A 13108-nucleotide genomic window follows, 5' to 3' on the forward strand; every position below is an offset into this window, starting at 1 on the left:
CTCTGTCTTTACATGCAGACCTAAGTTGTAAACTATTCTAACTCTAACTTAACAAGTATGTATAGTATAGTGTAGTTTGAAGTCTGGTGGTGGTGAAGTCAGTCATGCGACCATGGTGAAGTTCATTTATAGCCTAACGTCAGATTTTTACTTCTGAAGCTTCAAAAATCCTAAAAGTGGTGTTTTTCTGTAGATTATAATGAAGATTATCTTGCTGAACAAAATATGTTTCATAAACTTGTGTTTGCCACAGAGCTTATTTTCTGGAATAATCTCAGAAAATCACATAGACTAAAAGAATGTGAAAAGAAAATAATGTCCCATGTGAACAGGACATTTTGTTGAGGGAATCAGAGCAATTCTAACTTCCAGGTTAGCTTATAAAAACGTGTCTTCCCTGCTGCACTCTATTTTAGCGCCAGTTGGGGAAAAAGGAATCAAAATCAACAAATGATTGCTCGATCACATATTCAATCATCACACACTAAACATCGACACACATCCTGCCATGGCTCAGCCAAATTCATGATTTATACCTGTGGTCCGCATTCTGATCTACAGACAGATGATTCTACAGCTAGGTCAACTCACTGAAACCTTCACCTTATTTTGTACATTACTGGGTTACTGGAGGCTTCTTGAGCTCATCTTCCTCCTCCACCTGTGTGTCTGGGTTGTCACCCTCTGCACTGTCAGGTTTGTCCTGCGCCTGTCCGCCCCACCGCTGTTTGAAGTGGGTGTTGAGCCGCTCCAGGATGTCGATGGAGTGATTGATAAGCAGGGCCAGCCAGGCCAGGCCAAAGAAGATCCATGAGGCCATGAGGACGCTGTACCACTCTGGGTATACTTTGTCTGGATTACTATCTGTGAAGGCAATTAATTAACAAAGCAAAGTACAGTGTGTTAGTAACATAACAACAAAATGCAGCAGAGAAAATGTTGATGAAGGTTCTCAGTCATCCAGGTCATCGTATTTCTAGGTGCTGTATCGTAGTCAACTGGATGTGTGTCAGTTTCTTGAAGACATTTCACCTCTCATCCAAGAGGCTTCTTCAGTTCTAACCAACTGGAGGGGAGTTGCAGGCTTTTAAACTCTGTGTGGGAGTGTCCTTACAGAGTTGTTAAAGACACGTGTGAGCTCTGAGTTTCAGAGTCGTTAGGGCCACTTGTGGGTCGTTGACCCAACTGGCCTTCATGTGGGTTGCTAGGGCTAGGTGAGCCCTGGTGTGAATGGGTGTTAAGCTGTCTGGGGAGGGAAGTCAGTACTGCATTGTAGGTGGGTGATAAGTATTGTCATAGGCCACCTCCTCTGTTCAAAGACGGTCGTTCCAGTTTGAAATAGATGGATTCTTTTACTTCCTCTTTTAAACCATCTGTCTTCTCTGAAGATGTTTACATTGTTGTCCTCAAAGGAATGATTTTTCTCCTTCAGATGTAAGTGGACAGCAGAGTCTTGACCTGAGGAGCTTGCTCTCCTGTGTTGTGCCATTTGTTTATGGAGAGGTTGTTTTGTCTCCACAATGTACAAATCTGTGCAGTCCTGGCTGCACTGAACAGCATAAACTACATTACTGTAAGACCCTGCCCAGGAAAGCAGCTTAGAACAAGTTAATAGTGACTCAGGATCACAGCATGGTAACTTTCTGTAAACAATCTGCCCTGCAGTGTGATTTATGTTGGAGGTGATCACTGCCCTGTACCTGCCACAAAGTCTCCAAAGCCAATGGTGCTGAGGGTGATGAAGCAGTAGTAGATGGCCTGGGAGTAGGTCCAGCCCTCATGCATTTGGAACACAAGCATGGGCACAACAAAGAAGAGAACTGCTCCTGACAGGTAAGACACCAGGTGGACAAAAAAGCGGGTACACGTCTGCAGTGAGGGAGAAGTGAGTCACGTTGACATTCCCACTTTGTTTTATTCTGGAGTGATGATAAATACACTCACCTTTCGCCTGGTCTTCTCCTCCAGAAAGTCAGAGATATTCCTCTCGATAACGAGCATGTACTTGCCCACCCTGTTGAGTACCACCATGTTCAGCGGGATACCAAATAGTGCGAAGAATACACAGAAGATCTGGCCAGCAGTAGAGCTGGGACTCATGTTCCCATAACCTGCAAAACTGTAAACTGTTAGTATCTCACATTTCTGTGGTGGAAGGAAAGGAATAACTTATTTTGATTCAATTGTACACTAAGTAGTTGAATTAATACTTCTAATATTTGAATGCTTAATATTCTGGCAACCATAAAATACATGAAGTGAACTGTCTCATTTTAAAGAGCTGTAAATCTACCTTAAATAATTGACTCAATAAGAGAATAGATTAAACGCCATAAAACAAAAATGTATAGGTATTTGTTTGCATTGCAAATATCTCTTACGCAAATGTCACATGTGAAATCAGCCTTTTCACAGGTGAAAATCACAGTTTCACCTGTGAATAGATTAACTGTGCATGTTATAGGCTAATTTGACATGTGAACTAAAAATGTGAAAATAAAATAATGTCTCATGTGAACTAGACATTTTTACAAGGGGCTGGCTTTTTTTTACATATGAATGAAAATTCCCAACTATGAAATCTACATTTTCACATGTGAATTATATACATTCACATGTGTTTACCTGTTCACGTGTAGATTCCACACGTGGAAGCAAAATATGGAACGTGAGATTTGCTTTTTCATATGTGGATTGTACATTTTCACACATTTTCACAAGCAATTTAAAATTTTAACATGTGAAAATGAAATAATGTCACGTGAACTAGACAGAAAATTCTCATCTAAGAAATGTACTTACTCACATGGGAATTACAAATGTTCATATGCGATTTAGCTTTTTTGCACGTGAATTTGAACTTCCACATGTGGAAACAAATTGCATGTGTCTTATCTGGACAGAGGCATGCGCTGATATTGAATTAAATCAGTAAATTATCGGCCTTTTCACATGCAGATTAGAAATGTATCTTGTGGAAACAAAACACAATGTCACATGTGAAATGCGCATTATTGCAAGTGAATGGCCTCTTTCACATATGAATAAAAATGTCCACATTGTGAAATTTACATTTATGCATGAAAATTTGCATACTTTCATATGGAATTTGTTTTTTTCTTTTTTTTTTTACATGTGGATTATAATTACCACATGTGGAAACATATGAGTGCCTATGTGTCATCAATGAATTAATTCAACATTGAATCAATCAGCTATTTTTACCTACAGTTCAAAGGGCCTCTCAGGTAACTTTTGCTCCCACAAGAAATGTTTTCAACTCCGCAGAGCTTCACTAACCAAATTGTTTAGATAATTTGGGTAGATATTCAAAATGAGTGTCAAGGTTGGTGCAAATATACTAAAGGTTCTAGTACTTAATTGGTAAATGCTATGGTCAATGAGTCCTCATTTAGGGTTAATAATTGTCCTAATAAATCCTGTCGCCTAAAGTTGATTAAATTTGGTGTGCATTCTGAAATAAATTGAAGAGGGGAATTTAATGGTTAATGTGTATGATATATTAATTTTCCCATATAAAAAATTTGGGAAAATGGTAATTTCCCATATTGGTAAAAAATTAGAGGCTTATTCATACTGACAGGAATACAATTTTTGATGTAATTTGTGAGCCAAAGGATTGGTGAGTCTGTTGAATGTTTAAACAAAATGTAAAATTCTGTCTGAGGTAATCCAACACACGATCAAAGTTCCTTCCATACGGGTCGTTGACCAGCCTGATATCATTATTGTGTTGGCTAGAATTCTTATGGCACATGTTTAAAAATCTCTTGGGTTTTATCCCATAATGTCTAACCTATAGTTGTGACCACAGTGGCAGCAAACACAGCCGAGCTGGTGAATTTCCAGAAGCCGTCTGTGGTGAAGTTGCCTTTCAAACTCAGGCCCACCTTGGATGCATCTTGAACAACCTGAAACAGTGACAAAAATGCTCAAACTCAATGCCGTATTCTATGGACTTGTGTCAGACTCTATGACTCACAGTTATGTAAGATGAGATGGTGAGATCGTCGCCAGTGTGGGAAATTGCTCCAAAAGAAATACATAACAGTCTGAGACCTGTGGCCTTGTCATCTAATTGTAGCAGTTATGATGCAATACTTCCTAATCCCAAACAGACTGATTACTGTAAGCGTTGCCTTATTTTAAAAACGGGAAGGAAGTGACCCCTAAACTCACACTAATTAGACCATTGACCTCCATTTGATAAGATTTTGTCCCATTCTGATAAGATTTTTGTTTTTAGATGCTTTATTACAGAAAGTGTAAGAAACCCATGACCAAAAGGGCCATATATTATGTCATTGTGATACTTCTTCATGGAATTACAGTGAAAAAAAATAAATTATTCCTCTTTGCGCTGGGGACCCCCTGGAATTCCCTCAAACACCCCTTGGGGTCACTGGACCCCAATTTGAGGACCACTGCCTTAATGTATTTCAGTGTTAATATAATGCAAATCTAAAGGGCTTCTCTCAAACTATTTTTTACTGCCTGGCAGAATTATCAACAATCTGTTGTTTTCCTGGAAATAGCATGGAACATAGCACACCCTTCTCCAGAATTTCAAGGTATAAAAAAAAAAGGACGAGATAGCACAAGTCTGCTGCTGTGTAAATCAAGTCAGGGCAAGACGCATAAGCAATGTAGAGGGTGCAGTCCTGGGAGGCTGGAAAAGCTGGTATTTGCATGAACAAAGTTGGTTCTTTGCCACATAAACACCATCATAAAGATATGAAATAGCACTCTGTTTTCAGACCATCATCATACCAAATTTTTTGTTTGTCATCATTGACTTAGAAGTGATTGCAAATGGCCTTCTGTTGCTTGAAACTGTTATTGGTGGAAGAATCGGTTGGTCTTTTTTAAAGACCTAAATCTGTATTGTATAATAATTACATTTTACTGTTGTTGATTACAGTACTTGAATGATTTATTGGAACTAGATTAAAACATAGCAAGCATGTAACTGCTTAAAATGAGTCTTATATGTATTTCAACTCAACAAAAGTGGTCAACATGTAAATTCAGTGGTCACTAAAATCCACAGGTTCACTGATTCACACAATTATGCAGATAAGGGCTCTAGCAGTTATTACCTCTGATTTGCCTTTTAGAAAATGTCTCCACCTCGCCCAGGAAGAAGGGTTAAGGATTCTATTTAATGCTGCTTCTAATGTTTCAATGCCTTACCTGAGCCACTGCCTCCAGGCCCTCTTGGTTCAGACAGGTATACGTCGTGAGCAGCTTCTTTTTGTTCAACAGTAAAAGACTGATGTCCTTCTTTCCGAGATCTCCCTCCAGCTTCCAGAAAACCACCCCGCCGATCAGCACATAGGCCACATAAACCACTCCGAGCATAAGGATGGAGGGCACCCGTGCCAAGTTGAAAATTTCCTTTATCTCCATCTCAACTCCCTGGGAGAACTTTGGGATCCAGGTATGATCTGTGTCTTCAACCTCTGCAGGAGTGAAGGTTTACCTTTGTGGCTTCTTGTGTTTCCAAGCATTGCAGGCAAATGAGCCTCCACCTGCACTACTGTTTCGTTTACTCCAATGGCCATGCAAATCTAAAACAGGGAGAGACACCAGCAGAAGAAGGGCTGTGATAATGACTCTGGGTAAGGTCAGATATTGGGAGTTTGTGGAGACTGTCTATGTGGTCATGGAGCTTTCCTTTTAGTGGCAGGCTCAATTCAAGATCACCTATACAGTTGTTTAGATGTGGTTTCTAGAGGCACTGCTCTCCACTAGTGCACAAAACAAAGATATTAGGCATACATCAGTTTCAATCATGTTTGCATAGTATAAGACAGAAAGTGACAGCTGTTGCTCTGCTAACAGTTCTGGCCTTTGTGAATTTGATAAAACTTAAAAAAAACATGACAAGCAGAAGCTGTTGTCCATCTGTCTGTCTGAGATCAGCCCTGGGTGCTCTCAGGTCACTTCACATCCCCGTCTTGATTAATGGGTTTGTTTAAGATAGCCGTCCGTGCTCAGTGCACCAGAGTTTACCATCAGTACACAAACACAGGTGTGGAAGCACATTATCACACACACACACACACACACACACACACACACACACAAACATACATGCACATTGGCACAGTGTGACTTTAGAACATTTTAGTGATTTTTAATGAAAGTTGGGTATGGCGCACAAACAAGGGTACAAAAAACACCAATTCATCATTCAGCAGTTGGAAAACATAGAGTTTCTACTTGAGGCGATACATGATAAAACATACACACACTGAGACTGTTACCCTGGGCCTATATTTATCCAAGTGCTACAAGTAAAATTTGGGATTTACATGAAAGATAAAAGTAAATATCCTTCATGTTTAAACCTACTTGCGGATATAAAAGCCAGAGAAGAATAATACCAATTTATCAAATCTTTAATGTATGAAAGAAGTTCTTAATTTAAGAGGGCTCCAGAGGTCTCTTAAAGGAACAGTTCCCCCCAAAATGAAAATTCTGTCATTATGATGATTGAAAGTCTGGAATCCCTAAGATCCCATATTGATTTGAACAGACATTATTTACACCCATTTTTATGCCAAAATCTTCACTGTAGCTGCTAAGCTAAAAGCTTTAGCCATCGCCCCGTCTGCAGCGAGGGCCTTAAGCTTGACTGTGTGCTGAGGGTGTAAATAACGTTTTTTCAAATCAATTATAGATTTTGAGGCTTCCAGTGACTTGGACTAGGCTGAAATGCTGTTTTGCTTTAAAGCTCCAGAAATGTTTAGTGGACTATGAAACTTCCCCCAACTTTACATTGGCATGGATGTAACTAGATAATGAGTTATTTTTGGGTGAACTGTTCCTTTAAGAAGAGTCAGAGAAAATCCTTAAAGGCCATGGTACAGAGAAAGAGGTGAGCACACATTGTGTTTATGTTAACCGGTTAGGGTAGCCACACTGCCACATTTTTACCATGACACATGCTCTGTTCTCTCCAAAAATAGACCTGAAAACGACCCGTAGACTGTCATATTGATATCATACCAGTGTTTTACTCCAGTTTTATATGTCTGTATCTGTAGAATATGTCAAAGACATGAAGAGAATACACACAACAGATGAAGGGCAGTTTCTTTTCCTGTGCACTCTCTTTTTCTTTCTCTCATTCCCTTTCTATCCGGCTTTCTCGCTCTTTCAACGGTGGTAAAGATCATGTCATTATATTTATTGATAATTATCAAAGGCAAACTCCATGCAAAAAGATAGGGGAGGCAGGGGCCACACTGCAGCAGTAAGGCTGCCCATGTGGACACACAGGCGATTGAGCTGCAGCAGCTCCGCAATGCAACCGTCACACACTACACTGCAGCAGGCAGTGTGGACCATGGGTAATAATTAATGTAATGGAAATGTGTGTTACAAACACAATTTGTTTTATTAATTTGTGGTGAGTGCAAACAGGAATAAATCTGGCACTGAATTTGTTTACAATCATGATCCATGCATCTTCACTTGTCATTGTGGTAATATTCTCCTTATTATGAATGTTTTTGCAGAATAACATTGCTCACTAAAATCCAAAGTATGTTTAAAAAATGAATAATCAGGCAGATGTATGTTACATCCTTGTCTCTAATTGGCTAATCCAATTCAAAACTGTGATTAATCACATCATCACTCATTCCAAGGGTTACTCCTATACTACATGGTCTGTAGGTAAGTCACTATTTAAATGAGTCTCATTGCCCTCACTCAGAGGGGAAAAATAGCTCTTTAAAGAATAAGATTATAACATGGGCCCTGGTCTACTGTACTAACTCTTTGACTTAATTGAGGTAGAATCATCAAATGAAACCTTAAAAGTTTATCCAGTCTATTCTATGATATATATCAAACCACTTCTCGATAAGATGAAACATAAATTTAAGCTTCTAACAAAGGAACAAATACACTCGGGCAAATATCTTACAAAATCAGTTTTTAGCTAACAGATTAATAACTGCTACATTTATTTTCTTTCTGTCACATGTACCATACACTGCCTGGCCAAAAAAAAGTCACCACCTGGATTTAACTAAGCAAATAGGTAAGAGCCTTCCATTGGACAATTACGGCAGTGATTAATATGGTTCAGCTGGCAACAAGTTATGTAACCCTAACTGATTCAGTGAGTAGCTTCTAATTTATTTAAACAACCATGTTGTGGAAAAGATGTTACTCTGTTTCAGAAGGGTCAAATTATTGGCCTGCATCAAGCAAAGAAAACAACTAAGGAAATTGCCGAAACCACTAAAATTGGGTTAAGAACTGTCCAACGCATTATTAAAACCTGGAAGAATAGTGGTGAACCATCATCTGGTCGAAAAAAAATCTTGAATGATTGTTATCGGAGCTCAGTTAAACGTTTGGAGAAATCAAATCATAAAAAATCAACAGTAGAACTCACCCCTATGTTTAATAGTGAAAGTAAGAGCATTTCCACACACACAACTTAAAAAGAACTCAAGGGATTAGGACTAAACAGCTGTGTAGCCTTAAGAAAACCACTTATCAGTGAGGCTAGGCTTCAATTTGCTAGAGACCATAAAGATCTGACTCTGGAGCAATGGAAAAAGGTCTTGTGGTCTGATGAGTCTAGATTTCCTCTGTTCCAGACTGATGGGTGCATCAGGGTAAGAAGAGAGGCGGATGACACTAGGCCTAGTGCCTACTGTACAGTGTTATGATCTGGGGTTGCTTCAGTTGGTCAGGTCTAGGTTCAGCAACGTTATGTGCCCAAAGCTTACTATCTGAATATACTGAATGACTAGGTTTTTCCATCAATGGATTTATTCTTCCCTGATGGCACGGGCATATACCAAGATGACAATGCCACGATTCATCAGGCTCAAATTGTGAAAGAGTGGTTCAGGGAGCATGACACATCATTTTCACACATGGATTGGCCACAACAGACCTTAACCCCTTTGAGAATCTTTGGGATGTGCTTGAGAAGACTTTACACAGTGGCCCGACTCTCCAGTTATCAATACAAGATCTTGGCAAAAAATGTATGCAACTCTGGATGGAAATAAATGTTGTGACATTGCATAAGCTTATCAAAACGATGCCACGGCGAATGTAATCAAATTAAAGGCGGTCCAACGAAATATTAGAGTGTGTGACTTTTCTTTTTTTTGGCCAGGTAGTGTATTATGTACAGAAATCAATAACACTTCTACATGAACTTTACATGTTGATAGTCCCAACTACAGTCCATTGTCAGATCTTTGAGGTGTCCTCGAGTTTACTGGATGACACGTCCTCTTCCACCTCTTGTTTCTTGAAACCTGGATGAGTCAGGCCAATCAAATGCTCCATTATTCTGCCTGCCATGTTGAGGATGAGAGCGAGCCACGCCAAGGCGAAGATGATCCATATACCTGCAAGACTGCGATACAGAGAGATGTACTCCTTGCCTGGGTCGGTCCCTAGAATAATCAATGTTACCTTGTTAAAACATCTGAGACAGAAATATTGAGTCAATATGTAAAAGTGAAACACAAATGCTGACCCGTATTTCGTTGCTTTATATATTAGATATTTAAAATTATAACATAATTATTGTATTAAAGGATTAAAAGGTCTTTCCATCATATTAGTGCCTGTTTGCTCTCTCTACTCACCCACCACGTAATCTCCAAAACCAATGGTGCTGAGGGTAATGAAGGCGAAATAGAAGCCCTCACCAAATGTCCAGCCTTCAACGTAGCTGAAGAGCAGAGGAGGGATGACCAGAAACAACAAGCTGCCTGTGATGAAGAACAAGCTCACTGCCAGAGCCTCAATGATTTGCTAGGAAACAAGAGAAAAACTAGATTGAGGTAACATCCATAGGCTTGGCAAAGTTGTTTTTTTGTTGTGTATCTTGTATGTTTGATCACTACAGTAAAGTAACCATAAACATATCTAGAAACAATATATCAGATGTTTTTGTCGCAAACAGTAACCAAAAAGCATCAATTCTGTGGCTAAATTCATCAGTACCTTTTTGGGAAAAACTGAGACCATTCCCTTCTCCAGTCGACCAAGGTGGATGGTGAGACACTTCCCCAGCTGTTTAAGGAAGGCCAGGTTCAGTGGTATCCCACACAGTGCATAAAACACACAAAACACCTGACCGGACACAGTGCTGGGGGAGAGGTTTCCATAGCCTGCGAACAAGAGTTAAAAATATGTAAAGATTCTCACCTATAGCTCCAACTGTGGAACACCCAAAGGTATAAAGTTAGCACACACACAAATCTTCAAGACAAAGTTGTCAAATCTCAATTTCTCTAATTTATTCTGGCCATGTAAACCAACATGCTAGTGGCCTGCATCAGAGAATGGAGGAAATTGGAGGTCATGGCTTAAAGGGTCACAAGATAATTAACTTCCTAAAGTCCAATACAATGCACATCTTTTCTTGACAATGTGATAATGGCTGAAAATAGGTGAAATGTTCAAGTTCAAACAGAGGTTACTGGTTCTGTGATATACATTCTAGAGCCTTACTTATAAGAAAAAATTCTGATAGCGATATAGATCAGCAGACATACACACATTTTTTGCAGTGACCCCTGAAATGTGATCATCAAACAATTGTGACAAAGATACAGTATTAATGGAGGCAAGCTATTTTGCAGTTTTTTGACAGTGCATTGTAACACTAAACGTCACTAGGAATTAAATAACTATTCATTATCCTGAGCATCTTTCACTGCATTACAATATCTAAAAAATAAGTTTTCATAAATGCCAAAACTGACATATTTGTTAGAGGCCAAGATTGGCCAACCAATAGATCAGTCAAGTTCTATTTTGAAGTTTCAAAATATCAAAATATGGAAACATAGAATGTATATTACAGAACATGTAAGCTCAGTTTGAACTGTGAAATTGTATGGCATTTCAGTCACCTGCCAATGTAGTTGCAACATTTATTATTTGCATTTAACCGCACATATTGTTGTAACCTTGCATTGCCTTGCACTGTTTTATTTCACATATTGACCTATAATCTCACGTTTTATTGCACCTCTTAGCACCTTTTAGCACTGTGAACTATGACCTGGCCTGAGTGTGAACCAGTTTTAAGTTACTTTTGAGTAGACCTTGCTGTTTGTCAGTAGCTGTTTGTGCTCAACAGCACTTTGTGCTCCCTGGATGCTTATCGGGTCTTGTGGGTACATCCAAGGCCGTCTGGCCATCCAGATATTGTTTTATCTTTATACCTTTCTCAAGGTATCTCTGAGTGTGCTATAAACTGTGACTTTGTGGGTCAGTCTCACCCAGAACACCCTGGTGTGGGGCTGGCCTTCCAGCTGAAATTGATTGACTCTGTTTATGCTTCACTTTTATTATACCACTTCATTAAAATTGCATGAAAGACAACCTTCTGTTCTTCTTCTAAATAAGAATTTCCACCACAGCCAACACTTATATGTAAATGACATGATCAGTTTTCCTCGATGCTCGGATGAAGGCCACTTGGCCATAACGTTAGCATGTTGTTTAACGTGGTCAAAATAAATTGGGGAAATTTAAATTAAGAGTCAATTTTGACCTAAAGATTTGTGTGTGAAACCTTAACCGTATTCAGCAGTTGGAATACATGACTTTGGACTGGCACCACAAAACAAACACTAGGAAGGCGCATCCTTCAAAGATTAACTACTGCTCACCTATAGTTGTGACCACTGTGCCAGCAAAAAAGAAGGAGCTACAGAAATCCCAGTTACTGGGGTTTGTTGAGTTGCCGGAGGGATTCACTCCATTTTCCCAGGCATCCAAAATCACCTACAAACACACACAAACACAAGTTGAATAAAATCTTTATATATCCACTCAACTGCTTTTAAAAATTACAAATTTAAAAAAGGAAATTGACCTGTTCATCTCAATAATGCTCCACCAATCACTTCAGTTAATATTTAGTATTGAGACAGACTAATTACTAAGTACTTATTAGGTCAGGTTACTGTAACATCATTTATTGCATGTACCTAACCTCATCATAAAATTGATCTTCCAATTTCTGTCACTCAGTATTTGCACTCAGTATTAACCCTTTTTAATCTCTGTTTTGTAAACACATATTTATATATGTACACACTTGTATATAACAAAGGGCCATTGTCATTGACCACTACTTCGATAAAAACAGACCATGAATGTTAACAATTCTACCATTTTGCATATGAAAATAAGATTTTGGCCTGATATGATAACATACAGATGAGTCTTACTACTGTTACCCTTCAAGAACTCTCCATTGCACTTTTGAAACATGGATCCCTCAAAGAACTGTGAAGAAAGTGAACATTAAACCTGAACAAACTTCTCCAAGGCTGCTCCATCCAGGCAGGTATAATTAGCCAAGAAATGCAGTTTCTCCAGTTGGAAGTGGTTTCGGTTATTGCTCTCAGCCTCTCGCTCCAGCATCTGGAAGATGGTGGCCCCGAACAGCAGGTATGTGAAGTGGGCCAGAGTCAAAAGTACTGTCCAGCTCACTTTGCCTGGGACCAACTGGAACCTCGCCATCAACCCCCTCCAGAACAGACACAATTAACTAAAAACAGGTTAACTGCTTCAGAATGGACTAACAATCAATGTCTTGATGATGTACGCAGATCTCAAGGGTAGTTCCCCGAAGACAGTTTCCATTAGTGTAGACTGTGGCATTCTTCTCCAAAAGAGGGAACCGGAAATTCTCAAAAGTGTGACAAAAATACATTTAACATCAAGAAAGACTGATGTTTAATAACGCTGTAACTAATGGTGAACGCTCTACCTGGATAATCATCCAAAAGGTAAAACATCTCAACCCAATGCTGTTATCCTGATTGGTCAGAGTACCACAGATGATGGGTGTTGACTTATGGGACGCTTTGGTAAGGATCAAACTCCTCCTATCCATTAGCGTGACATCTGGACACACACATATACACATACACACACTTTAAACTGTTTCCACTAATAAGGAAGCGCTGGCAGCATCTTGTCAGCAGGACAAAAGTTAATATTTTACCTGCTGTTGTACGTTGGAGTGCTGATGCCAGAGCCTTTCAATAGGAGTCTGAATTGTGGGGACTAA

General features: G+C 39.3%; 2 protein-coding genes across 2 annotated transcripts; both read right to left on the reverse strand.

Moving 5' to 3' along the window:
• Window positions 1-616: 616 nt before the first annotated feature.
• On the reverse strand, window positions 617-5430 carry kcnk17 (potassium channel, subfamily K, member 17). Its single transcript, XM_073467196.1, has 5 exons — window positions 5215-5430; window positions 3818-3932; window positions 1945-2111; window positions 1701-1869; window positions 617-864 (listed from the first exon to the last, which is right to left on the reverse strand). Exons 1-5 carry the CDS (start codon window positions 5428-5430, stop codon window positions 617-619), a joined length of 915 nt encoding a protein of 304 aa, XP_073323297.1.
• A 3822-nt stretch (window positions 5431-9252) lies between these two features.
• On the reverse strand, window positions 9253-12555 carry LOC140996720 (potassium channel subfamily K member 16-like). Its single transcript, XM_073467197.1, has 5 exons — window positions 12343-12555; window positions 11697-11811; window positions 10018-10184; window positions 9657-9825; window positions 9253-9461 (listed from the first exon to the last, which is right to left on the reverse strand). Exons 1-5 carry the CDS (start codon window positions 12553-12555, stop codon window positions 9253-9255), a joined length of 873 nt encoding a protein of 290 aa, XP_073323298.1.
• Between the last annotated feature and the right edge of the window lie 553 nt (window positions 12556-13108).

The sequence above is a fragment of the Pagrus major genome, chromosome 5, assembly GCF_040436345.1.
Source record: "Pagrus major chromosome 5, Pma_NU_1.0".
In the NCBI taxonomy this organism is placed as follows: domain Eukaryota; kingdom Metazoa; phylum Chordata; class Actinopteri; order Spariformes; family Sparidae; genus Pagrus; species Pagrus major.

Coding starts and splice junctions, on each gene's coding strand:
- kcnk17 (XM_073467196.1), bottom strand. CDS start 5,430: ATGGAGATAAAGGAAATTTTCAACTTGGCACGGGTGCCCTCCATCCTT. Junction 3,933..5,214: donor GCCTGGAGGCAGTGGCTCAG/GTAAGGCATTGA, acceptor TCACTGTTTCAG/GTTGTTCAAGATGCATCCAA. Junction 2,112..3,817: donor CACTGTGGTCACAACTATAG/GTTAGACATTAT, acceptor ACAGTTTTGCAG/GTTATGGGAACATGAGTCCC.
- LOC140996720 (XM_073467197.1), bottom strand. CDS start 12,555: ATGGCGAGGTTCCAGTTGGTCCCAGGCAAAGTGAGCTGGACAGTACTT. Junction 10,185..11,696: donor CACAGTGGTCACAACTATAG/GTGAGCAGTAGT, acceptor TCTTGTTCGCAG/GCTATGGAAACCTCTCCCCC. Junction 9,462..9,656: donor TTTTGGAGATTACGTGGTGG/GTGAGTAGAGAG, acceptor TGATTATTCTAG/GGACCGACCCAGGCAAGGAG.